Source organism: Amblyraja radiata, chromosome 5 (assembly GCF_010909765.2).
Source record: "Amblyraja radiata isolate CabotCenter1 chromosome 5, sAmbRad1.1.pri, whole genome shotgun sequence".
Lineage (NCBI taxonomy): Eukaryota > Metazoa > Chordata > Chondrichthyes > Rajiformes > Rajidae > Amblyraja > Amblyraja radiata.
In genome coordinates this window covers 91,958,540-91,984,661 of record NC_045960.1, presented here as the reverse complement: position 1 = coordinate 91,984,661, position 26,122 = coordinate 91,958,540, and the positions used below count along the sequence as shown (strand labels likewise).

Sequence of the window (26,122 nt, the reverse complement as noted above, 5' to 3'; positions counted from 1 at the left end):
AAAGCTGAGATGTCATAATAGGTTGCTTAAAAGATAAAAAGAGCAAAAAGGTAAAATATTGAGCAACTAACTTTGTCCTACATTTATTAAAAAAGCAACTGTATGTAACATTTCAAATGAAATAGTTTAAAAAGAACATATTTCTCAAAGCGTACAAACCATGGAATATTATATACTAGCAGCATCCAAATGTTAGATTTACTACAAACCATGACAGTCTTTGTACTGACGAGCTACAGACAACACAATTTACAGCAAACTGGTTTTCCATAGTGCAGATAAACAAAACTTAAAGTTAACAATTTAAGGTTAAATAATTTAAAATAATTGTTAAATACAAGACACTTTTTATTTAGAGCTTCTGTACAAAGATAAACAAATTTGGCATTGTACAAGTGACTTGCCGACTCACTATGTACACACTCTTTATAGAATGGTGTACCATTGATCCTACAGCCTTAAGTGAACTGTACAAAAATCAGTGAAGTTGTAGATTTAGTAGTGAGCCATTCAAAAGGCAAGTGTAGCTTTAAACATCAGAACACTGCTTGTTTCAGGCACTAATGTTTATTCCAGCAAAGTAATTGTATCTAAACCAGCTTCATCAGACTAGTGCTAAATTCCAAACAAAGCCCTGCGGGATATTACTAAAGTCTTATTGCTATAACACTGCGACAATGGAAAGAAACTAATTACAAAAAATAGAGCACCTTTTACATTGAAGTTACCATTTGAAGTTTCTATTTTACATTACGTGAGGCCCTTAGCAAGTTCAACCGCTGGGTTTAACTGGATTCTTGTCAGTGGTGTATTTGAATGAACAGAACCAGACATATAATTATAGCTACAACACCTATACTTATTTCTGAACAGATTAGTATAACATTCTAGGAGTTAATGAATCTTTCAGCTCGGGCTTTTGATCATGGTTCTCATTATCAGGACATCAGGACTTCTTGTCTATGGTGTTGAAGAACCATTCAGTAAATTTCCGTAACTGTGCGGCAGCGGTTTGTGACTCTTCTTGAAGCCGCAGGTTATCATGTCGCAGATGGTGAACTTCAGCCTGGAGCATCGCCTTGTCTTCCTTTTCCTGGCCACACAATAATTACACGAGAAGCACACGTTACATCCCACTGCACAACTTTGGCAAATTAGATCTTGTGATATGTGTTTCCTTGCAATTTGTAGTTTCACCAAGGTGTTACAATTCATGTCTGTGCTTTTTTAATTGACACAATGAGGCTTCACTTAATTAAGTTGGTCACCAAGCTTGGTTCATTAACATGAAATTGAACAGAAATTTGCATTTATTAGCTATATTTCACATTGTATTTTCTTCAAAAGAAAATGATTCAACTTCAAATAGTGTGACAACCTACAAATGTGCAATATTTTGTAGTTTTGTGAAATGTTCTTACGTCCATATCAATGATTTGGATGAGAATGAACAAGACATGATTAAGAAATGTGAGGATGGCAACTAAAATGAGTGGCATCATAGACAGTGAAGATAGTTATCAAGAATTACAGTAAGATCTTGATCAGCTGGGCCAAGGTGTGAATAATTGAGTGTGAGTGTGAGGCATTGCATTTTGGGAAGTCAAACCAGGGCAGGATCTTCACAGTGAAAGGTAGGGCCCTGGGGAGGGATCTAGGTGTACATGTATGTAGATTCCTGAAAGTCACAGGTAGAATGGTTGGTGATGGTGGCTTTTGGAACATTGGTCTTCATCAATCAAGGAATTGAGTATAACAGTTGTACAAAACATTGGTGAGGCTGCACTTGGAGTACTTGTTCCGTTTTGATCACCTGCCACAGGAAGGATGCCATTCAGCTGGAAAGAATGCAGAAGATTTACAAGGATGTTACCATGACTCAAGGGCCTAAGCTGTATGGGAGAAGCTAGGTAGGCTAAGACTTTATTTTTTGGAGCACAAGAGGCTGAATAAGGGCTTATAGGGATGTATAAATCATGATGTGAATGGACATGGTGAATGCAGTCTTTTTCCCCAAGGTAGGGGGATCAAGAACTAGAGGGCATAGGTTTAAGGTGAGAAGGGAAAGATTGCATAGAAAAGTAAGGGAAACTTTTTCAAACGGAAAGTAGTGGGTATATAGAATAAACTGCCAGAAGTAGTAGTTGACATGGGTAATAAACAATAGGTGCAGGAGTAGGCCATTTGGCCCTTCTAGCCAGCCCCGCCATTCAATGTGATCATGGCTGATCATCCACAATCAGTACCCCGTTCCTGCCTTCTCCCCATAGCCCCTGACTCCGCTATCTTTAAGAGCCCTATCTAGCCCTCTCTTGAAAGTATCCAGAGATCCGGCCTCCACTGCCCTCTGAGGCAGAGAATTCCACAGACTCACAACTCTCTGTGTGAAAAAGACAATAATATTTAAAATAAATTTAGGCAGATACATGGATAGGAAAGGTTTAGAGAGATATGAGTCAGCACAGACTAGCATTGAGGGGGCATCGTGGTTGGCATGGCCAAGATGTGCCAAGGGGCATGTGGCCGTGCTGCATGACTCTAGATTGTATGTAGCATTCCAGATGTGATCTTGTGGAACTCTCTACAACTGTACCTTTGGTGAGGCAACACCTGATATTTTGCATACAGTTTTGCCTCATTAAAGAAAGTGTTGGATTTAAAGTGGTGAAGGTTTACTAGTTTGATTTTGGGCTGATGAGGTTATCTTATGATGAAGCATCGAGTTGATTGGGTTTATCACCTTGTTTAGCAAAGTGAGAGACAATCTTAATGAAACGGGTTAATATGGTAGATAAAAACAAGGGGACATAGACTCAAGATAAGGAGTTGGTCACTTACAGCTGAGTTGAGGAGGAATTTATTCTCTGAAGCGTATGAATCTAGATGTTTATACCTCAGACAGCTGTGGCTGTTGAGTCTTTAGGTATATTAAAAGGTGTGCCAGTGATTTTTCCATTGCACGGCAGTCAAATATGATCAAGCAGGATAGTGGAGTTGAGACCAGAGATCTTAGTGAATAATGGGGAATGTACAAGGAACCATGCATGCTAGTCCTATTCTCATATACTTCAGATCCATCAGTTGTAGTTCTATAGCAATGCCACATGTCTGCAGAACGGAATGAGAAAAAGATTGGAAGAAGGTAGGGAAGACAAGTGTGAAAAGGAGGAACGTGGGAGGATACTTACAGGAAAAGATCAGTGTTACCAGAATCTTTGAAGAAGGATGCATAGGAGGGCAAGAATGGGCACCGAATAGAGTAGCAAAGGATGAATGAGGATGGCAGAGAGGATCTTGCAAGGGACTGGTGGAGGATGATGTGTAAAGGAAGAGTAGTTTTCAAGATGCAAGAAGCTGTATTTTTAATACAACTCATGAATGTTTTAAATGGTGACATGGATGAAAGGAACAAATGGTTAAGAGCCAGTACCTTTCGGAGATCATCCTGAAGTTGGATGAGAATAGTCTCCAGCTGATTCACTTTCCCGGTAATAGTGTTTGCAGTATTTCCCCTAAATGAAAGCACCAAGGGGGATAAATTATTTTTTGACACTTCACAGATGGTTAGTTGATTAATCCAATCTTAACCTCTAATGTGGAGAGAGATATAAAGTGAAATAACTCTGGCAGTCAGTAATACACAAAATACGGGAGATGCAAGCAATCTAAGACATGAGGTTAACAGTTCGGCTGCAATCTTAGAAATAACGACAAAAATCAATAGAAAGGACCATTTGACCTATTGTATGTAGCTCATCCATCTTAAAATATAGCAAAACAATTCCCAGACATGAATGAAAGGCTGTTTCTCAAGTGTTAGAAATAATACTCAAGGGCTGAGGAAGCTTCTGTGGTAGGAGAGTGCAGGGGAGGGGAATCCAGATATAAACCACAATTACTAACCTCCCTTGAATAGCAGGTAGATGCATCGCTGGTCAAATCAGTTAACAATCTGATTATATAATGTGGTCATTAACCAAAGGGACACAAGTTATATTATTGTCTGCTGAAAATTTGCTTTAATACTGACCACATTATATTAATATTTGGATCTCACATTACAGTCAGACAGAGAGTGTAATTCTAGTATTTTGAAATAATTGAAATTCTGCTAAGCATGTACAGAAATACCAATAAACTGACATGAAGATTATCGAATGTGATTGACTGGTGTCAAATCAAGTTATTATCAACCCTCGGGTACTGCCTAAGAAAAAGGGTCATTGTCTGTGCTTCTGTTTACATTTATAAATGATAAAAGGATAAAATAATATCCATTGAAGCTTTTGATGATACCAAGTTAGGTGTGGCAGCCAATTATGCTAACTGACGAGTGATGGTCCTAGGGTGGAATTTAAACAGGCAACGAGGCAAGAAGCGTCAGATTGAGTTTAATACAATATAGTCACAAGTGTAGAGGTGAGGAAAGTGACAACAGCGAGAGCCTATTAAATGGTAAAGTGCTGAAGGTGAACAAAAAAAAGAAACTGGTGAATGGGACATTAAAGACTCAATTTGTTGTTTGCAGTCAATCAAGAAAGTAAATAAAATCTTTGGAAGGGAAGCATGGTCTGTGAAAAATCAATGCAACTGCTCAGTTTCGGTTTCCGTATGGCAGATAGGATGGTGAATTATTAAAAGGTTAAAACGTTGAATGCTGATTCCAGTGCAATAATGTTTATAAGTGGAAACATTTGTCTGTACCCTAATGCTGACAAATGCAAGTTCAACCTGCATTCTGTGAATTTATACATTTTGTTGCTGACAGTAACTAAGCTTAATTAAAACATTCTGGAGAGCTGGGAAAGTAATGGTAACAGGAACTTGCTGGTTTTATAAGGTGTCAATGAGATAGCAGGTTAACAGTAGGTAGAGTCAGCTTCATGCATATCAATGGATCACTTAAACATACATTTCTGCCCAGCCAGATAAAAACACCTGTCAGAGACTGCTACACTGAATATGCCATAGACTGAATTTTGCCAAGGTATATAAATCGTGTTTACAGGAATTTAGCATTTTGACCCAGGAATTCTGAGCCCAAGATACCCCAGCACTGTTTTTTTAAAAGATGCTAAGAACAGTATAATACCTATTATTAAGAAGGGTCTCTACCTGAAACATCACACATTCCTTCTCCCTAGAGATGCTGCCTGTCCTGCTGAGTTACTCCAGCTTGTTGTGCCTATCTTCAGTATAACAACTCTTATGGTGAATTTGGTGAGTTAAAGGAAAGTGTGGGGATAAAAAAGATCAAGCGAGTTTCAAAACAGTGTAGGAACCATAGCCTTGATTTGTTGAAAGTGCGCTGAGACTCGGGGCCCAGTGAGGGGAACACAGCCATCAGCACCTGGTGAGCCAAATGTTGAACCATCTGGATTTCTGAACCATTGGGAGTTTTTTGATAAAGAATTCAATTCTTCTTGCTGGTGATTGGTTTAGGTGGGCTGGCTAGAAAATCCTTACTATTCTGCTTACTAAGTGCAGAATGTATTGGAATCTTGACTCCAACTGAGGGAAGTCTAAGGGGAGAGAAAGGTAAATTAAACTGTCAATGTTTTTTGAAAATTTCATTTTTATCTCAGAATTTATCTCAAGAATGTATTGATTGATTTCTAATTGTACTGAATTGGGATCTTCAGTGGGATTATCTTTTGTGTAAACCACCTCAGTTTTGTGGATGCTAGGAGGCCATTGCAAGACCACAGATAGTGCAGAAATGTCTGACAGTTATTAGTGATTGGGTGAGGGGTTACTCTGGATTTCTGTGTTTTATTGTCCCTCCTGAATGATTAATTCAAAGCCTTTTCTTGGGCTAGGTATGGTCAGGCTGGTTCTGGGATTTATCACACAGTGAATGTCACTGTGATTTGGGGAACTTGGTGATAACATTCCCTGTGGAAGACACAGGAAGATCCAGCTATATCTAACACATCCAAGCATGTCCTTCTTGACAATGAACATAACCATAGTGTCTCTGAGGCCCCGATATATCCTTCTCTTTTGAGTTGCTAGAATGAGATTATGGATAAGTGACTGAAGTTTTTCACTGCTGAGATATGGTCTGTTTCTGCGGCTTTGTTAGTTTTTTAGTTGGGACGTGCTCTTTTCCACAATGTTTTGCCCACGAGTGACAGCAAGGTTGCTTTAACGGTGGTGTGGGATTAAGTCAAGAACCGAGTTGTGGTTTAGGTGGTCTTCGAAATGTGTCTTCCAGGAAGAATCAATATGTTCCTTCTCAGTCCAGTTCCTGGCTTGGATAAGAAATTATTTTTGTTGTTTGGACAATAAATTGTTTTCACAACAGTGAAGAACCTGCGTATATTATAGCTGTCGAAGAGTTAGGCTGTGGGCCGAGCATCAAAAATGTGTCTAGAAATCAACTTTCGTGACCCATGTCTCGGAACTACATTAAATTTTGCACAGCTTTAGATAAAATATAATTAAGAAGGAAGTCATAACTCGTCAGTGCCAAAGATTGCACATTAATTAATTAAACTAATTAAAAAGTGAGATTTAAAAAATAAGAGCCATCTAGTGTCCGATGTCCATATTACACCATGGGGAGCCTATTTCCGTGTTGCAGTCTATTTTAACCATATATTATTATACTATAATAATATATAAATAATATATACTATAATTATATAAAAATAATATAATTAATATAATTGTGAGTGTGTTTTTTGAATGAGACTGCCACAGAGGTCCGGCTCCTGAACCAGCCTAATTAATGGGTGAGGGTAGTTCTTCTGGGTTCCCCCGCTTACTGAACCCCACTGACTGCCAGTGTGCAGAGTGGGGGTCACGGCCATAGTGGGACTGGTGCAGTGCCAGGCTGGGGGAAAGCTAAGGTATCTTCCACTGAGAGGAAAATGCATAACCCAAACTCACCCCCCTTCCAGAGCTGCCCACGGCTGGAGCTGGAGCCGCTTTGGGACCGGCTGCAGGCTCTGTATGTGTGGCCGCTCAGCGAGTCCACCTTTGCCAGCATGCCCTTCTGGATCATTGTGGAGATGATGGTGTGGAGCAGCAATGCCCTGCACACCGCCCAGACCGTCTTCAGCACCCCCATAGCGCCGGCTCTGTCAGTCTGCTCACACGCTCGCTGCAACACCGACCGGCTGACAGCCCGACTGACCCCTCGCAGCACTCACCAGCCTACCGACAGCCCGACCGACCCCTCGCAGCACTCACAGGCCTACCGACAGCCCGACCGACCCCTCGCAGCACTCACCAGTCTACCGACAGCCCGACCGACCCCTCGCAGCACTCACAGGCCTACCAACTGCCCGACCGATCCATCGCAGCACTCACAGGCCTACCAACTGCCCGACCGATCCCTCGCGGGCCGACAGCCCAACCGACCCTTCACAGCACTAACCGGCCTACCGCAGCCCGACCGACCCCCCACAGCATCCACCGGCTGACCGACTGACCCTGACCCTAACTCTAATCCTAGCTCTACATTTGTTATTTATCATTTTTATTTAACAGTTCACATCATAACTTTATAAAGATAAATCAATTGAAAAACAAAATTATCAGCAAGGTTAGCGTTACCTTTATTCCTTCAAAACCTGGTTATTGTTTTGATGTAATTAAGAGGCAGCCATTATCCCAGGGTCCTCGCTGCCTAGCGACCATAAAACAAAGCACGGGATTGGCCAATTTGTGTCCGACCTCAATGTCAAACGTGCATTGATTGGACAATTACTACTCGAATAATTGGACTCCCATATTTCAAAAAAATATGCAGGTTTTGGTCTTGATGAGTTTCAGGTATGATTTATATAATATTTTTATACCATATGTTAAAACTTTAGGTAGTTTCGTAAGTTGGGACACGAACTTGAACGAAAAAGCTCCTCGGCCCACAGCCTAAGTTGTTCCTTGTCTTTCTCTATCCATATTAGGTTCTAGGTTGTCTGCTGGATATCTACCTTCAGCTACTTGCTGAACAACTTTTTTTTCCTTGAAGTGAAACTTGCATTCTAAGAACACCTTAAATTTGTGACTAATTAGTTGCCCATTCACTTGGTTGTTTGTGGTAGTGAAGCAAAGAGTCCCCTTAGAGGTGCCGATTATGGTGAACTTCAAGGCAGCCATTGACGTTTTACAGCTCTTGTAGGACGAGAGTTGCCTGGGAGGTGCTCTCTGAGAAAAGCTGCAGCAGTTTTGAGCTCCTTGCAAGCTTGGACATTAATCTTATTGAAGTATCTTGTTAGGTCATTTCAGAAGAACTGGTATCTTCTGGAGTTGTGCATAGCCATACCAGACAGGTGTGCAGGTCGGGGGAGAAAAGGGATGCAAATTATTTCTCATCTTGAGGAACATTGGCAAGCTATTTGTGTAACCTATAAGTTTCTATGAAGTTTTATTTTCTTTATGCAGTTAGCATTTAGTATTTTCTTCACACCATTAACATTGTTAGATTTGTTGCTTCAGAATGTTATATTTTAAAATTATTTTCTGAAACCAAGCACAGATTCAGTTTTCTTCCTAATTAAACAGAAATACTAAGATCATCACTCCTTCCTGGAATGTCATAAATGGTGACCATTTTTAGTGATATCTCTCGAGATTATAGGCAAAGATTATTAAAAAAAGCATTGCAAATAATTTCCAGGAGGAAAAGAAATTACAAATGGAACACTGCTTTTTAAAAATAAAACGTTTAACATATTGTTGCTATTTGGAGCAAACTCATCTTAAACAAGTTCTAATGAGAACAGATGGCAACACTTTTACTTCACTTGGGAGTCCAAGAGGAATCACATTACACAAGACAAATGTAAAGTCATCAGTTTCACAGATCCTGCTGGCAGGATGCAGAATTTAAAGTTCCTAATCAATCCATGTTTATTTATAGTGAGTGGAATGTTCCATGTACTGCTGTGTCAGCAAGACTGATGCAAAAAGCCTCCCACCCATAAATGTATACACAAAGCTGAAGTTGCACACAGCTGCTTGCACACACATTTATGCACAGACTTGCATGCATGCTTAAGCAGGCACAAACAGTTTGACAAAGCCAGAGTTTTGTACATGCAATCATGAGCTTATATCGACATACACCTTTGTGCACGATCGTTCACAGCCATCCATATAAATATACACAAACTCAAAACCAACAATCTTATGCAGCCATACATATGTACGTGCACACATTCATGCATGCACAGACCATCTTAGACCTCAGTGTCTGGGAGTATCACTGGCAACAACACATCCCCTACCCAATGCATTCAATGCTTGTTTTGAGCAGAAGGTCAGTGGAATTACCAGCTTTGAGAGCACCTGTAGGTACAGTTACTCTTGCAAAAGTTAGGTCTGCCTTCCTGAGAGTGAACCCGCAGAAAGCAAAAAGCCACGTCTTCGGAACCTTCATGGAGCAATTTGCAGGTATATTCGCGAACATCTTTAATACCTCCCTACTCTGTTCTGAGGTTTTCTCCTGCTTTACGAGGCCCACTATCATCCCAGTGTCAAAGAAAAGCAAGATAGCATGTCTTAATGACAACTTTCCAGTGGCTCTGACATCCACCATCACGAAGTGCTTCAAGAGGCTGATTGTGCCCACATCAACTCCATCCTCCTAGACAGCCTTGATTCACTGCAATTCACCTACTGACACAACAGGTCCACAACTGATGCAATTATCCTTCCCTACGTCGTCTCTAGAAGATCTGGATATCTAGGCCAGAGTCCTGTTTATAGACTATAGCTTTACCTACAACACCATAATTCCAACCAAACACATCTCCATTCCTGGACAGACACAAAATGCTGGAGTAACTCAGCAGGACAGGCAGCATCTCTGGAGAGAAGGAATGGGTGACGTTTCACGTCGAGACCCTTCTTCAGACTTCCTCCTTCCCTCCGACCAGCAACATCCATTTCCTGGATCTAGGATTCAGCACACACTGTGCAATTAAATCCTCTTCCTGATATATAGACCACAATCAGTAAAGATAAATGTCAAAAAGCCTCCACAATAATTCTCAACACTGGTGCTCCACAAGGTGATAAGCCTCTTATCATACTCCTTGTACAGTTGTGACTGTATAACCAAATTCTGCTCGAGTTTCATTTACAAGTTTGCAGATGACATCACAGCAGTGGGCTGGATTTCAAACAATAACAAGTCAGAATACAGGAAAGAGATAAAGAGGTTAGTAACATGGTGTCAGGCCAACACTTTCCTTCAATATCAGCCCAAAAAAAGGAGCTAGACACCGACTTCAGGAAATGGGGTGGCGTACATGTCCTAATTAGCATCAATCGTGCTGGAGGTGCTGAGAGCATCAATAACTTGCTCTAATTATGTTTTTTGTTCATCAACCTACCTTATTTTTTTTAAATGAGGCCTGGTATCAACTTTGTCTTGATAACACACTTGTAAAATGCCTTAGGATATTTTACAACATTAAAGGGAGTTACATTAAATCAAGTTATATTTGTGAATACCCATTGAAATGTCAGACTGAACTATCCATGGATGTGCATCTACTTGCATGAAACGCAAACCTGTAACTAGAATTCCTGCAAATGCATCAAGCAGCGCAGACGTGAGAACGACAAGCAGAGCTCACACATTAAATCAGATTCAACTTTGTTAACAAAGTATTTTACACACCATTTTAGAATACTCCCTAAAATGCATAAATTTGATTTAATGCTCCCTATTTGCTTTAAGTGGGATTAACGCATGTCTCACAATGTATAATGACATGCTCTATTGTCTCTTCTTGCCCACAGTATTCACATCTGCCTGTATTATGCTTGCCTATTATAAAAAGTGTACTGTTAAGACCAGTGTGTCCAAATCTGATTCTTGAAATTACCGTCTCCTCTTTTCTGTTTTTTCCTGCACATCTCATTTCTCCCACTTTCCTCTGGACTCTGTAGAACCACCGTCCTTTCCGCTCTTCCTCCCATTTATTTTGCCATCTTTCCTTCAGTCTTTGCTTAATAATGTCTTTGATTTCAGTTTTACCTATGTTAATACTTAAATCAATCTTACTTCTTTTTGTTACCTCTTTTGCTACCTTATCTGCCATTTCGTTTCCTCTAATGCCAATGTGTGCTGGTACCCATAAAAATATGACTGTAAGCCCCATCATTTGAATTCTGAATAGTGTTTGTTGTATTTCAATCAAAATGTCTGGTCTACTGTCTGAATGGCTGTGCTGTAAACTCTTTATTGCTAAACTTGAATCTGAACAAATAACTGTCCTTAAAGGCCTGGTATCCTCGACCCACTGTACTGCTAACAATATTGCAATCATTTCACCTGTGTATACTGAGACCTCATTATTGATCCTCTTCCCTACTTTGATGTGAAATTCTGGTACAATAAATGCTACTCCTACTTTATCTACTGAATCTTTTGATGCATCTGTGTAAATTTGGACAAAGCTGTAGTAACTGTCAATGTATTCCTGTATGATGAATGAATTATACATACGTTGTTTATCCTTGTTTTTCTGTTCTAATATTGTAAAGTCTACTGTTGCATCTGGAAGTATCCAAGGTGGAATTGAAGGTAATGGAACCGTTGGAACCACATTTAATTGTGCTATGCTGATTTGTAATGCTCTCTGGGTCACTGTCCATCCAAAACTTTTTGTTTCCCTTCTCTCCTTTTCCCAGCATTGTTTGACAGTAACTTGTGCTGGGTGTTCTTGACTGTGGCCCTGTAGGTTAATCCAGTAATTCAATGAAAGCTGTATCCTTCTCATCTCTAGAAACATCTCCCCCATTTCAACCTGTAATGCTGCTGTTGGAGTTGTTTTTATTGCACCTGTACATATTCTCAATGCCTGATATTGAATGTTGTCTATTTTCTTAAGAGAAGTACTTGATGCGGACCCATACACCACACAACCATAATCTAACACAGATCTAATTAACCCAGTGTATATAGCCTTCAAAGCTGTTCTATCTGCCCCCCAATCACATCCAACTAAACATCTCATTATATTAAGTATCTTCTTACATTTGTCCACTACTTTCTGAATATGAACCATCCATGTAATCCTCTCATCAAACCATAAACCTAAAAATGTATAGTATTTTACTCTCTCCAATTCCTGGTTATATAATTTTAGTTTTACCTCACTACCAATTTTCTTCCTAGTAAAAAACATTATCTTTGTTTTTTCCACAGAAAATTTGAATCCCCATTTATATGACCACTCTTGTACCTTTATTATAGCCCTCTGTAGTTTCTGCACAATAAACTTCACATTTCTCCCCCTTTTCCAGATTGCCCCATCATCTGCAAACAGTGAAACTCCCATTTCATTTACAATTTCTTCATATACATCATTTATCATTACTAAAAATAGTAAAGGACTTATTATGCTCCCTTGAGGTGTTCCATTTTCAATATCTAATGTTCCTGAGTATTGATTTCCAACTCGTACTTGTATTGACCTCCCAAATAAAAAATCCTTAATCCATTTCAATATACGACCTTTAATCCCCAATTTGCCTAGTTTCACTAATAGCCCTTCTCCCCACATCATATCATATGCTTTCTCAATATCAAAAAATACAGCTACTACACTTTCTCTGTTAATTTGTGCTCTCCTAATTTCATGTTCTAAACATATAGCTGGATCCATGGTGTTTCTCCTCTTCCTAAAACCACTCTGGTAATTGGATAAATATCCTTTATTTTCTACATAATATGTTAACCTTTCATTTACCATTTTTTCCATTACTTTACATATGTTGGATGTTAACGCAATAGGCCTATAATTCCCTGGGTTTGTCAGATCTTTACCTGGCTTTCCTATTGGGATTACTACTGCCTCCCTCCAGCTTTGCGGTAATTTCCCACCCTCCCACACTTTATTATAAAATTCTAACAAAAAATCCTTGGATGTTCCACTGAGATGGTTTAACATGGTGTAACAAATCTGATCTTTACCTGGTGCTGACATCTTGGTTTTTCTAAGAGCTCGGTTGAATTCTGTCTTTGTGAATGGTTTGTTGAGTACATCGTTAGTGTCTTCCTCATGTCGTAACTGTATATTCTCTGCTATGGTATTTTCTTTTCCTTTTCTTCCTTCTTCACTAACATTGTCTGAACTGTGAATTTTAGCAAAAGATTTTGCCAACATCTCTGCTTTCTCTTCATCTTTCACTGCTGTAATTTCACCGTCAGTTAGGATTGGATATTTGTATTCTCTTTTAATTCCTTTCATTCTCCTTATCATTCCCCAAACTTGACCTACTTTTGTCTCCCTTCCCACTGAGTTACAAAATATCCTCCAAAATTCCCTCTTTGCATTTTTTATTACTCTTCTTACACTTGCTTGCAACCTTTTGTATTCAATAAGATTCTGAAAATTGTGATTTCTTTTCAAAATTTTAAAAGCTTTATTTCGACACTTAATTGCTTTGTCACACTCCTTAGTCCACCATGGTACACTTGTTGTGCTTACCACCTTTCTTCTTAATGGACTTCGTTGCTGCCTCTAAAATGGCTTCACAAACAGAAATATTTAAATTATCCACATCTTCATAAATATCAATTTTCTCCATTTCTTGATCACTAATAATCTCAAACTTCTCCCAATCAGCACCACTAAAAGACCACTTCTGTATTCTCTCTGTATTATACTCCTCTAAACTCACTCCTACTACTATTTCTATCGGGTAGTGGTCACTTCCTACCGTTGTTCTTCGAATTACTTCCCATGAACAAACACCCGCCAATGAGTCTGACACTAGTGTGAGGTCTATGGCTGATTCTCACCCTGTTCTGATGTTGATTCGTATCCCACTTCCATCATTAAGACACACAAGGTTTTTATTCTCCATTAAATCCTCAATCACCATCCCATTTTCATAATTAGAATCATCCCACAACGTGCTATGAGCATTAAAATCTCCACAACATATAACTTTCCCCCCTAAATACCCAGCAAGTTCATCCATCAACTCCATTGAAAGCCTTTTACACGGATTATAAAAATTAACAATTTTAACCTTACCTTCTCTTGTCCAAATTTCAACCACTAAATATTCTAATTCTGTTCCTTTCACCAACAATCTATACTGTATTCCTTGCTTTATAAATATTACACACCCCCCTCCACTCCCCTCCCCCCTATCTCTACGGATACTATCATAACCTTTGATGACAAAGTCTAATGAAGGCTTAAGCCAGGTTTCTAGAATACATATGACTTCTGGTTTCTTCTTTAACTCTTTAATGAATCATTTAAACTCTTGTCCGTTTGCTATCATGCTCCTTGCTTTCCATTGTAATATAATCAAGTTGACCTATCACCAGAACCTTCCTGCCTTCCATCTGCTTCAAGCTTTTTATTGATACTCTCCCATGATACTTCTTTTAAACCCAAAAACTTCTCTGCTCCCTTAACAATGATTTTTATATTTTCTGTTTTGTGTTTAACCTGATCAGTACAGTTGATTACATATGCAATGAAAACAATAAGCTTATCAGCTGTCAGTTCTGTGTGAGTTTTGACTGCTTGACTTTCCTCTGATCTCAAAAACGGATGATTCTCTCTCCCATTAATATCCACTTTTCCCCTTTGTCCTTGCACCTTCTTCACTGCCTCTGAGTAGCTTATGTTACTTACTGTTTTCACTTGCTGAATCTCCACAGCCCTCTTCCTGACTTCACATCCCCCATATGTTACCCTGTGCGGTCCTCCGCAATTGCAGCATTTATCCTGCATATTTTCTCTGCACTCTTCAAATCTGTGCTCTCCTCCACACTTGGGACACCTCTGCTTCCCCTTACACACCGCTGCTATATGTCCATACCTTTGGCATTTATAACATCGGAGCGGTGGAGGGATATAAGGCCTCACTGGAAAGCTCATGCATCCGATTCTCACTTTTTCTGGTAGTTCAGACTGCTGAAACTCCAGAAGCACAGACAAGCTCTCTACCCTCTTACCCTCCACTGTCCTTAACAATCTCTTCGCTACACTCACCTGGCCACCAAAAATACTCCGTTTGAGTTTCTCCAGTTCTTCATCTACAGGAATACCTGTTATTACTCCGCTTGTCACTCTACTCTCACCCAGAGTCTTTCTTTCACTGACCATCTTCTTGCAAACACTTTCAATCTTCAGAGCCTTATTTTTCTGCTCCTCCGTTTTACATATTATTAACAAGTTCCCGTCTCTCAAAATCTTAGCTGTTTCCACCTCTCCTACCTTCTTCTTTAGCTCCCTAGATAAAGCTATCGGACTTAAATTGACATGCTCATCTTCCTTTCTGAATTTCAGTATTATTTTAATCTCCTTCCTTTCAACCTTTTTCCGAACCGTTCTCCTATCCTCTTCTGAACTGTTCCCTTCAAAACTCCTTTTGCTGCTTTGGCTGAGCTCGTTTTGCCTGACTCCTCCTTCTCCTTGATTCCTCCCTGATCTCTGACTAGACACTGACGTCCAGTCACCAAAAACCCTATCATCTTGATCTTCGTCATCCTCTAATCCTACCTGAGTTGCCATTTGATCCAGTCACAAACCAGTTTATGCCAACCGCCAACTCCTAGTCCCTCTCTCCACATTCACCAGGACACGGCGGCCATTGTGGCATGCAACCCACCTCCTAGCGATGCCTTTGCACAGGTTCTGCGCCTGACATTCATGTCACAAAGGTGGTGGATAAATAACTAAACATTATAGTGGGGTGGGGTTAGTGATGCTAACTATATGTGATTGGTTAACATGCACAATCAATCTACAACTAATTCCAACAAACAGCTGAACCTCCTCCACCAGCATCATCATGGACTCAACTGTCAACATCGTGCAGCTCACCACTGACTAGAGTAATCAGATCAGTGACATCAAAGAGAACTAGCTAGCTAGAGCTAGGGTACCTTGGAATAAGTATCTTCAGGTCACAAGTATCCTGAGCTGATTCATAATACTGTAATGCATACGTAACTTTACAAATGTACTACAGCAGTTCATGGAGAAAACTCACCAACTCCCTAGACTAACGAGGGATGGATGCACATCATGGAAATGTGCTCCTCATCTGATTAATCATCAAAGGTACAGGCTAGTTTCCAAATAATCAAGATCTGATTAGCTTTACACTCTTTTACCTCTCTTCTACCCCATGTGATACAGTTGTTAAATTCATAAACCACAGTCACTGGTGAGGCCGCATTAGGAGTATTGTGTCAGTTTTGGTCACCCTCCTATGGATGTTGCAAAGCTGGAAAGAGTGCAGAGAAGATTTACGAGGATGTTGCCAGGATTTGAGGGCCTGAACTATAGAAAAACGTGAAAGCTAGGGCTTTATTTCTTGGAACGTTGGAGGATGAAGAGTGATCTTATAGAGGTGTATAAGATCATGAGGGGAATAGATAGGGTGAATACAAAGTTTTTGGCCTAGAGTAGGTGAATCAAGAACCAGAGGACATAAGTTTAAAGTGAGAGGGGAAAGATTTAATAGAACCTGAGGAGCAACGTTTTCTACACAGATATATGGAATGAGGTACCAGAGGAGGTAGTTGAGGCAGATCCAATACACCATTTAAAATACATTTTGATAGATATATGGATATGAATGGTTTAGATAAATAAGGGCCAAGTAAGACCAATGTAGATGGCGCATTTTAGTCGATTTGAGCAAGTTGGGCTGAAGGGCCTGTTTCCCTGCTGTATTTATTAAGTCAAATAATAATATATGACACTCTTAATGTCTCAAGTAACTCAAATAACTTTTGATCCATGGCTATCCTTATAGAGCAGACTTTGAAGGAATAGTCAAGTAATTCTATTATCTTGAATGAATGCATATGATTTTAAACTATTTTAGTAAAAATCTTGCCTTATTATCTACAAGAAGATGGCAGTGCCAAGCTTTCCTACAGGAGTAGAAATATTTCCAGGATCTAGGCCAGATGATTTTCATGGCAGGTCAACTGGCAATGGCATAAATTAATTCTTGATGTTGAGATTATCATAACGAAATACCCTAAATACACAGGTGAGTGGAACTCATCTTACTTGATATGGCATAGCTGAACCGCTTGTTTTGATTGGTAGTGAAATTCCCAAGGCTGTCCTTGTACCAGTAACACCATTTTTGATTGACAGTTGACCGAGTTGTGAAGGTGTCTTGATTTTCCTTTGTGCTACACTGGACGTCAAAAAGTCTTGTTCAATCATATTAGCAAAATGTTTCTATTTTGCCAAGTTCCTTTATATTCATATTATCATATTCTCATGATTAAAAGTGACTGAAGATTATGTTCAAGGTAATAAAACCAAGAAAGAAACATGGACTTAATGATTAAAAATCCTTAGACTATCATTCTTACAAAAAACAAGGTAAATGAGCTGCTTCCTCCTGTCCCAGGAATAATTTGCAAGGTCTAAATATAAAAATAAACAGCGGTCCTGGTAATAATACCAATGCTCAAGGCAAACTTTGTTCTCAAATCTTGCTGAATATTGAGCACTGAACAATCCATTTAGAATGAATATAAAAGATAAAGTTTTTTTATAAAAACACAGGTTACAAATCGAGAGTTTTTATTTTTCAAAGGAGTCAAAGCAATTACTCAAGAATGCTTTGAATATACATCGTTCTCATGACTGATTATCCAAATATAATTATGATTTTTTTCTTTGGAAAGGCGAACTTTGAGGAAAAGGACAGATGCAGAAGCTGTAATCTTAAGCAAAAATCAACCAGTGGAGGAATTTAGCAGGGCCAGGCAGCATCAGGAGAAGCAAATGGACAGACATTCATGGTTAGGACACTTCTTCAGACCTTGTATGAAAAAGGGTTGCAATCCAAAAAATTTGTCCGTTTGGGATAGGATGCCAGGAGGCATCCAAAATCAGTAAAGTTCTCTTTATTGTTAACTACCAAGGAAAAAACAACCCTACAGAACGATTGTGTTCTTTTTCAACTCTCAACAATCAACCAAATCAGCCTGATTTGTTAGATTACCAGGCCTGGTCAGTGACCACCAAAAACCATACTAGCATTGTCCAAACTAAACTAATATTGTCTGTTCTTTTATGATTCTTGCAACCAATAGAGTGGTTGTGTGTCTATCTGTCGGGCTTAGATTTGAACAAAAGCGTCTGTTTTTTGTTCATTTCATTCCTCAATTTTAAAGGTAGAAATATTCATAATCCTGCATCCTATTTTGTGTCAGTAGCATTCTTTTAAAATCTGGAAACATTGTTATTTTAGACAGCCCAAATCCAATCAGAATGAAGTGGTTTGCTGTGGGTTTAGACAAGGTTCCACGTGGTAAGCTATTCTGGAAGGTTAGAGCGCATGGGATCCTCAGAGAGATAGCCGATTGGATAGAAAATTGGCGTCATGGAAGGAAGCAGAGGGTGATGTTTTTCGGACTGGAGGCCTGTGACTAGTGGTGTGCCTCAGTGTTTGGTGCTGAGCCCATTGCTGTTTGTCATCGATATCAATGATTTGGATAAGAACATACATGGCATGATTAGCATGTTTGGAGATGACACAAAAGTGGGTGGTATTGTAGATAGTGATGATGTGTTATTTTTCAACTCTCAACAACCAGCCTGATTTTGTTAGATTACCAGGCCTGGTCAGTGACCACCAAGAACCATAACTAGCATGGTTGAACAGTGAAGATGGTTGTCAAAAATTGCAGCAGCATCTTGAACGGTTAGTCAGGTGGGCTGAGGAATGGTTTATGGAATCTAATAGTGAGAAATGTGAGGTGTTGCATTTTGGGAAGTCCAACTTGGCCAGGATCTACACAATGAAAGGTAGGGTGAGTGTTTGGGAGTGTTGTAGAGCAAAGAGATCTAGTATTGCGGGCACATAGTTCTTTGAAGGTGGTGTCGCAGGTAGATAGGGTGGTCATCAATCAGTGTATTAAGTATAGATATTGGTCTAATATTAGACATTGGTGAAATTAAGAATACTGTGTCAGTTTTGGGCACCATGTTATAGGAAAGAGGTTGTTAAGCTAGAAAGGGTGCAGAGAAGATTTATGAGGATGTTGCCAGGTCTCAAGGGCCTGAGCTTTAGGGAGTGATTGAACAGGCTAGGACTATATTCCTTAGAGCGCAGGGGAATGAGGGGTGATCTTATAGAGGTGTACTAAATTGTGAGAGGAATAGATTGGGTAAACGTACAGAGTCTTTTGCCCAGAATAGGGGAATCAAGAACCAGAGGACATAGGTTAAGGTAAGGGGGGAAAGATTTAATAGGAACCTGAGGGGGAACATTTTTACACAAAGGATGGTGGGTATATGGAACAAGCTGCCAAAGGAGGTAGTTGAGGCAGGTACTATTGCAACGTTTAGGAAATATTTAGGACAATAAACTAAACTGATATTTAGACAGGTACATGGATAGGATAGGTTTAGAATGATATGGTCCAAATGCAGGCAGGTGGGACTAGTGTAGATGGGACATATTGGTCGGTGTGGGCAAATTGGGTCGATGGGCCTATTTTCACGCTGTATGATTATGACTGCAACATAAACTTTGTTATTTCCAATGTTTTATAATTATCTCCAATGTTTTACAATTATGCAGGAATAACTGCTGGATCTTGCCAGGACTAAGGGTCTGAGTGTAGCTGGGACATGTTGGCCGGTGTAGGAAAGTTGGGCCGAAGGGCCTGTTTCTACTCTGTATCACTTTATGACTCTATCTCTCACTACTCTTCCAATGTCAGTTGATTCACTGGTTTGCAATCGGACGATTGCATCATGCAGTGAACAATGCACCATTATGCTTAATTTGTAACCTGCCCCGTCCCTTTATGGTTGCATTCCCGACAAAATAAATTATGAGGTCAATTGGTGGGTAAATATTATGGGTCAGAAGTTTGCAAATTGGCAGGTGCTTGTAAATTTTCTGCCTCCGGTTAGAATAAAACAGCATGAAATGACCGACCATGTTAAAATATATTTTTGACATTTTAAAGCAATGATGTGTGAAGTGCGACAGACATAAAATGTCACGAGTTTAAATGGGTGTAAAAAGAGCAAGAGAGAGGAATAAAAATAGGAACATAGAAATTGATGGAAGTAAAAAAAGACCAAGGTTCTTCCAGCTCACCTCCTACCAAACTGTGGGTTACTTGGTAGAGTAACAGTGGAGATGTTGACTGATCAAAACAATCAATCTCTTTCAATGGGGTGGAAGATTGCAACCTTCACGTGGTCCGCCCTGTTTCGACGCATGCCATCAACCCGGCGTGCACAATCAATTAAGATCAAATAGAACAAGTTTTCCTACAACTTTAGGCTGTGCACGCCATACGCAAGAAGAAGAATCTCTTTCAATTAGTCAGGAACAGACATGAGGAGAGGAAGGCCCAAGTAGTGTAAAGTGTGGGAACCAGTAGCCACAGTCTACTGTGGTCCTTCAAGCATTAACAATGTCATGTTTCAAATTATTTGCAGAATAAATCTTATTGTGTTCATTTCCCAGAAAAATCTTTAATTTGCATTGAGAAATCAGTAGTTTCATCATCTCCACTGGCAGTGTGTCCCTCACTCATTCAATCATTAATTATTTGCTGATTTGTCTTAATTCTACCTCCCACTTCAACTGCATTGTGTGTCTTTTTTCTACTGTTCTGGACAAGGGTGAGACTTCTTGCTACGATTGACCATCCACTGTCCCCTTTGAATCTTAATAGCAGCAATTATTGTACCTTTCAATCTCTTTTCCAGTAAAAACACGCCCACTTTACAAAGGCATTCTTCATTGTCCACTGCTACATCTCTCCAGTACAGTACAATGGATCCATGGTGAACTGTACAAAGATCAATAATACGCAGGCTTTTGGGTACATTTACACATTGTTCAAACTGAGATCCTGAATTGAAAGGAATATGTGTTTTATTTAAAGGACTTTAGGGGAGCATTCACCAGAATTACACAAAAACCTAAAATAGATCCTAATGAAGTTCAATGCATTACTATGCAGCAGACTTCCCTCAGTGACATCACTTTACTCAACAAGACTCACCAGAAAGGCCAAAAAAATCATAGCAGACCACTTTCACCCAGCCCCTTACCTCTTTAATCTCCTCCCATCAGGAAGGAGATATAGAAGCATTAAAAGTAAAACATCTCGCTTCAGAGACAGCACCTACCTCCAAGCCATCAGATATTTGAATTTGCACTAATCACTCTGCACTTTCTTTTGCACTTGCACTTACGCTTAACATGACGCTGCTGGGTACTGTCCTTCCTGTATATATTGTCCTTCGTACGGTATTGTCTGTATTATTTATTGTGGTGTATGTGGTGGTTGTATTGTACTGTATTGTATCTGTCTGAGAGCGAACCAAGACACATTCCTATCAACTTGTTGACATGGCAATAAACTTCTTGAATCTTGAATCTACTATAGGTTTTAAATTTAAATCAATAAACCAATTACTGAATCAAGGTCAAAATAAATTGGCTGAAAAGCTACGAGAGCAACAACGATTATAGAAAACTCAACCTCAAGCTTGTTCAAGTACTACACAAACAAAGGGATCTGTCAATACGTTTCAAAGTTAAAAGCACAACTGTTTGTTACAACTGAGCGATGTAGCATTATTGCACAAAATCAGCATTGCAACCAGAGTTCAACATGATCTGGCAATGCACTCTTCCTATCTCACTTCAAATGGACCCCTCAATGTTGAGTCAATGTCAAAGAGGTATCAGATAACTGAAGAATGTCTATTTATGTAGATGAAAAAGTCATCAGAAATTACAAACACGGAAACCTTGATAACCAATAAAAGTCAACCGATAGCTCTCAGTAAAGACGAATATTGAGCAATATACACAGCAAGATTAAACGAATATTGACTTATGGATAGGGTAGTTAGTCAAAATCGTTTTTACCATGGTAGAGGTCTTAATAACACGAGGGCATAGGTTTAAGGTGATATGTGGGAGTTTTAAAGGGGATCCAAAGGCTCAGCTGCCAAAGTAGACCGAATCAGATATGTTTAAGTAGCATTTAGACAGATGCTTAAATAGGCAAGGCAGAGAAGAATTTGGGCCTAAATTGGGCAAATGGGATTAGAGTGGATCTGTGAAATAGGTCAGCATTGATGTAGTAGGCCAAAGGAGCTGGTATTGTGCGGTATGATTGTAACGATGAACATATAATGGGCATTGATGAAGCTTCTGATGAGCATTCTACCATTCCTACAAATGTTGGGATGTCCTGTGTTTTTAAACAGAGAAACTGCACACTCTTTACAATCTGTTAGCAAATGTAACTTTTTTTAAAGTAACAGTACCACTAGGAACATTTGCCCTTGTAGTTTTCAGATGGATACATCTGATCCCTCACAATGTCACCCATACTATTTCGTGACTTTGTACAATAGCATCAGGAGAGGCAAGGCAGTGCCTCAGCATGGGCGGTACAGTGGTACAGCTAGCTGATAGAGCTGCTACCTCACAATGCCAGAGATCCGGATTTGATCCTGATCTCGGGTGCTGTCAGTGTTAAGTTTGCACATTCATCCTGTGACCGCATGGGCTTCTTCTGGGTGTCCGGTTTTCTTCCACTCCCAAAGACATATGGGTTTGTGGATTAATTGGCCTCTGTACATTGCTCCTAATATTTAGAAAGAGGATGAGAGATGTGGGATAACATAAATTACGGGTGAGTGATGGCCGGCATGGACTTGGTGGGCTGAAAGGCCTGTTTCCATGCTATATCTCCAAACTAAACTAAGAAAGAAAAGGACCAGGGTCAAGCTTTGGAACTGAGGGATGTTGAAGCAGGCGCATGTTTGTGGGGAGGGACTGGAGCCACATTGGCAATGATCACTGACATTTTTAATATTTCCAAAAATCAAATTTTATTAAATGCATATGTTGGTTATGTATAAACTTAATGATAGCATAAAATATGACCACTACTGGCTGCTTTGCATTGCTAATGTTTTCAGGTTTAAATCTTAAGGTTATACCCTTTTTATTATTCACCTACAGGAGAAATATTTTTCTCTCTCTATGTGGTAACATCCCACAATCAGGTTAAAGATTTCCATTAGATCACCTCTCAGATTCAAGCAAATACAACTTTTATGTAACTTTTCTAATGATTTGAATTTCTGAGCTTGGTATCATTCTGCTTTAATTTCAGTGACCACACTTCAATGTCAAGGACCAAGAGGTTTTCTGAAAGAATCGCAGGTTTGTTTCATGAGTCTTCAATTTAGCACTTTGCTTGATATTTATCATTGTAATTCCTTATTTTTAGTTTCTCCAATATTAAACTTTGCATTAATAAACATATTTTAAAAAATGGATTTCAAATGGAGTAGCGAGAGGGAGGTGGATAACAATGCCTGAATGCTATCCAGTTGCGGAATAGGTTTTACTAAATTATCTTTCTGATCCAAAGATAAAATCCAGATATACAATGACATTACTATCAAAGAATCCCACACCATTAATATCCTGAGTTACGGAAGACCACAGACTGAACTGGAATTGCCATATACACAATTTTGGCTCTGAAGTCAGAGGCTGGAAATTCTGTGGTTACTCATTGCCTGACTCCACAAAGCTTGTTCACCTTTTACAAGGCTCAAGTCAGGAGTGTGATGGAATATGTTCCATTGCCTGGTTGAGTGCAGTTTTAACAACACGCAAGAAGTTTTATACCTTAGAGGACATTGCAGCCTGTTTGATAAGCATCCCCCACAACCAGCCACTCCACCACCAACGCACAGTAGCAACATTAGTACCATCTACAGGATGCACTACAGCAACTCACCAAAACTCCTCAGACAACACTTCCAAAACCCACGAACTCTGCAAGCTAGAAGGACAAGGGCAGCAAAATAATGGGAACATCACCACATGGAAGTTGCCCTTCAAGCCACACACCATCCTGAGTAATATATTGTTGTTCCTTCACCATTGCTAGGTAGAAATCCTGGACTCTCTCCCTAACAGCATCGTGGGCAGCCCACAACCCAAGGACTGGAGGGATTTAAAGGGCAGCTAATCATCACCACCTTCTCAAGGGCAACCAGGGATGGGAAATTAAATGCTGGCTCAGCCTATGAAGTCACATGTATAAAACATGGGAAGCAAATTGAAAGAGTAGACAAAAACGTGTCCACCATATGGCTGGGGACCAATGGAAGCGTGATGGGCAGGGATAGGGTAGAAATGGGATACAGGGTAATGGAACAGGGAGTCCAGTGGGAAGGCAGGAGGGTAAGAGTGAAAAGTGAAGTGGGTTGTTGGATAGGAAAGGGAGAAGAGCGAAGGGGGTATAGAAAATATCTAGTTGGAGATTCAAAGTTGAATACAAAGGAATTCTATAAATCCATCAACTTTGACATACATGTCTGACAATAATTTTGTCCTTGAATGGTACAATAACAGTTAAAAATGAGTAGATTCTGATGTGATGTCATAATCTACAAATATTAAACATTGAAGATATTATCTAATGCAAACTATGTGCTGAACTTGAAACAATTATAAATAAATAAATGTAGTCCATCTTTTGCAATGTGCAGGCACACTTTCTGGGATATAGATGTATCTAGCAACAAATATATATAGATTCTTGGCTGACCTTTTCACAGAGCCCAGGGTCAGATGTCAAACCAGAAAAGCATTGAAGCCACTCCTTTTGTTTATGAATGAGGCTTGATTCATTCTAATGAGGCCGGCAGCTCTGGCTAACAAACACTGTCACAGGAGTCTAAACTACAATTAAACCATGCAAACAATGAGTTAATAATTTTATTTAATAAACTATGTGTAAGTATACCAATTACTAAGATATAAAATGCATATCATTTTCAAACTTCCTTCCACAGATAATCTGAATGCTCCTTAATTTATATAAATCAATGGAATGAAGATTGTGAAAATACATCAGATCTGTGGCAGTGACTTGGCAGAGCTTCAAGCAAGATTATCGTTGTATCTTATGAAAGGATAACCTCCAGTTATACCTACCCTGTATCATTGGGGTGATCCTTCCTGTCTGCTTGGCCCAAATGCAGAGATAACTCCTCAGCTCCCTCCATGCTTTGTGCTGACTGCATGTCGTTCAGTGTGCAGAAGGAGGCCACCCTCTGATCTGTAGATGAAGGAATAGAAATCGTTAGAGTAAAGCACAGTTTCACTTTCAGAGAGAAACAAGAACATATGGATATAGCAGCTCAGTCAGGCTGGCCACAAAACCATGTCGGCACCTCACATTCAGCATACCTCTCTTCATTTGGTTAATGCCAAAGGCGAGGTAGTGACATTCACAAAGCATTCAATTCAAATCATTCCAAGAACTGAAGGATTTTGTATCAAGGCTATAAGGTAAAGCAGAAGACATCAAAAGTCTCAAAAGCTCATTTGTTTTTTGACAGTCGCATCCAGAGGCTAGCCCCGAGTACACGTGTCCACACACATCAGAGATAACTGACATATCCATTCTGATTAGTTGTTTCTAATTGGAAACGGAGGCTGTTCTTACTTAAGCCTCTAAAACCCAGCAGAATCAGGATAGACATTTTTAGACAGAACTGCCCTTTTACTTCATCTCACCACATTGTTCAATCATACGAGGGAACTGCAGAACAGGCACCACATTTATGTCACAGCAACTGCAAAATCCCGTCACCTCCACGACACGTGTGAAAGTGAACAGGACTGAGATCTTTGACGGGGTTAAAGGTTGAAACTGTAGTGAAAGCAGCCCTACGCCCTTTCCCATGGCACCCACAGACTACTGATTACACACAAGGGAACATTCTTGAATGTATATTCAGAGTACGATGGTACTTCCAATGAAAGGTTCTATAGCTACATAATAAGATGCCCTTGAGGTCACTTCATTATATCTCAAGGTTAATAGGCCCAAGTTGGCTGCAAACAAACTATCTTGAAATTAGAAACAATAAACAGTTGAAAGGTATTGTCACGCAATCCAAAATTAATGGAAACATAGAAAATAGGTGCAGGAGGAGCCCATTTGGCACTTCGAGCCTGCACCGCCATTCATTGTGATCATGGTTGATCACCACATTCAGTAACCCGTGCCTGCATTCTCCCCATATCCCTTGATTCCGCTAGCCCTTAGAGCTCTACTAACTCTCTTTTA

At 39.7% G+C, this 26,122-nt stretch overlaps 1 protein-coding gene across 4 annotated transcripts in view; it reads right to left on the bottom strand.

Annotated features, from left to right (window-relative positions):
- Nucleotides 1-56: 56 nt before the first annotated feature.
- The window catches only part of sipa1l2 (signal induced proliferation associated 1 like 2), a 463,054-nt gene continuing 436,988 nt past the window's right edge, over nt 57-26,122 (bottom strand). For 2 of the 4 annotated variants that reach the window (XM_033021738.1, XM_033021741.1), the window contains 4 exons: nt 24,982-25,105; nt 23,777-23,821; nt 3,431-3,512; nt 57-1,093 (listed from right to left, as the gene is read on the bottom strand). In XM_033021738.1, the coding sequence (XP_032877629.1) occupies nt 947-1,093; nt 3,431-3,512; nt 23,777-23,821; nt 24,982-25,105 (398 nt within the window). In that variant the 3' untranslated portion in view covers nt 57-946. Of the gene's footprint in view, nt 1,094-3,430; nt 3,513-17,021; nt 17,155-23,776; nt 23,822-24,981; nt 25,106-26,122 lie in introns of all 4 variants that reach the window. The other 2 variants (XM_033021740.1, XM_033021739.1) reach the window with 2 other exon arrangements.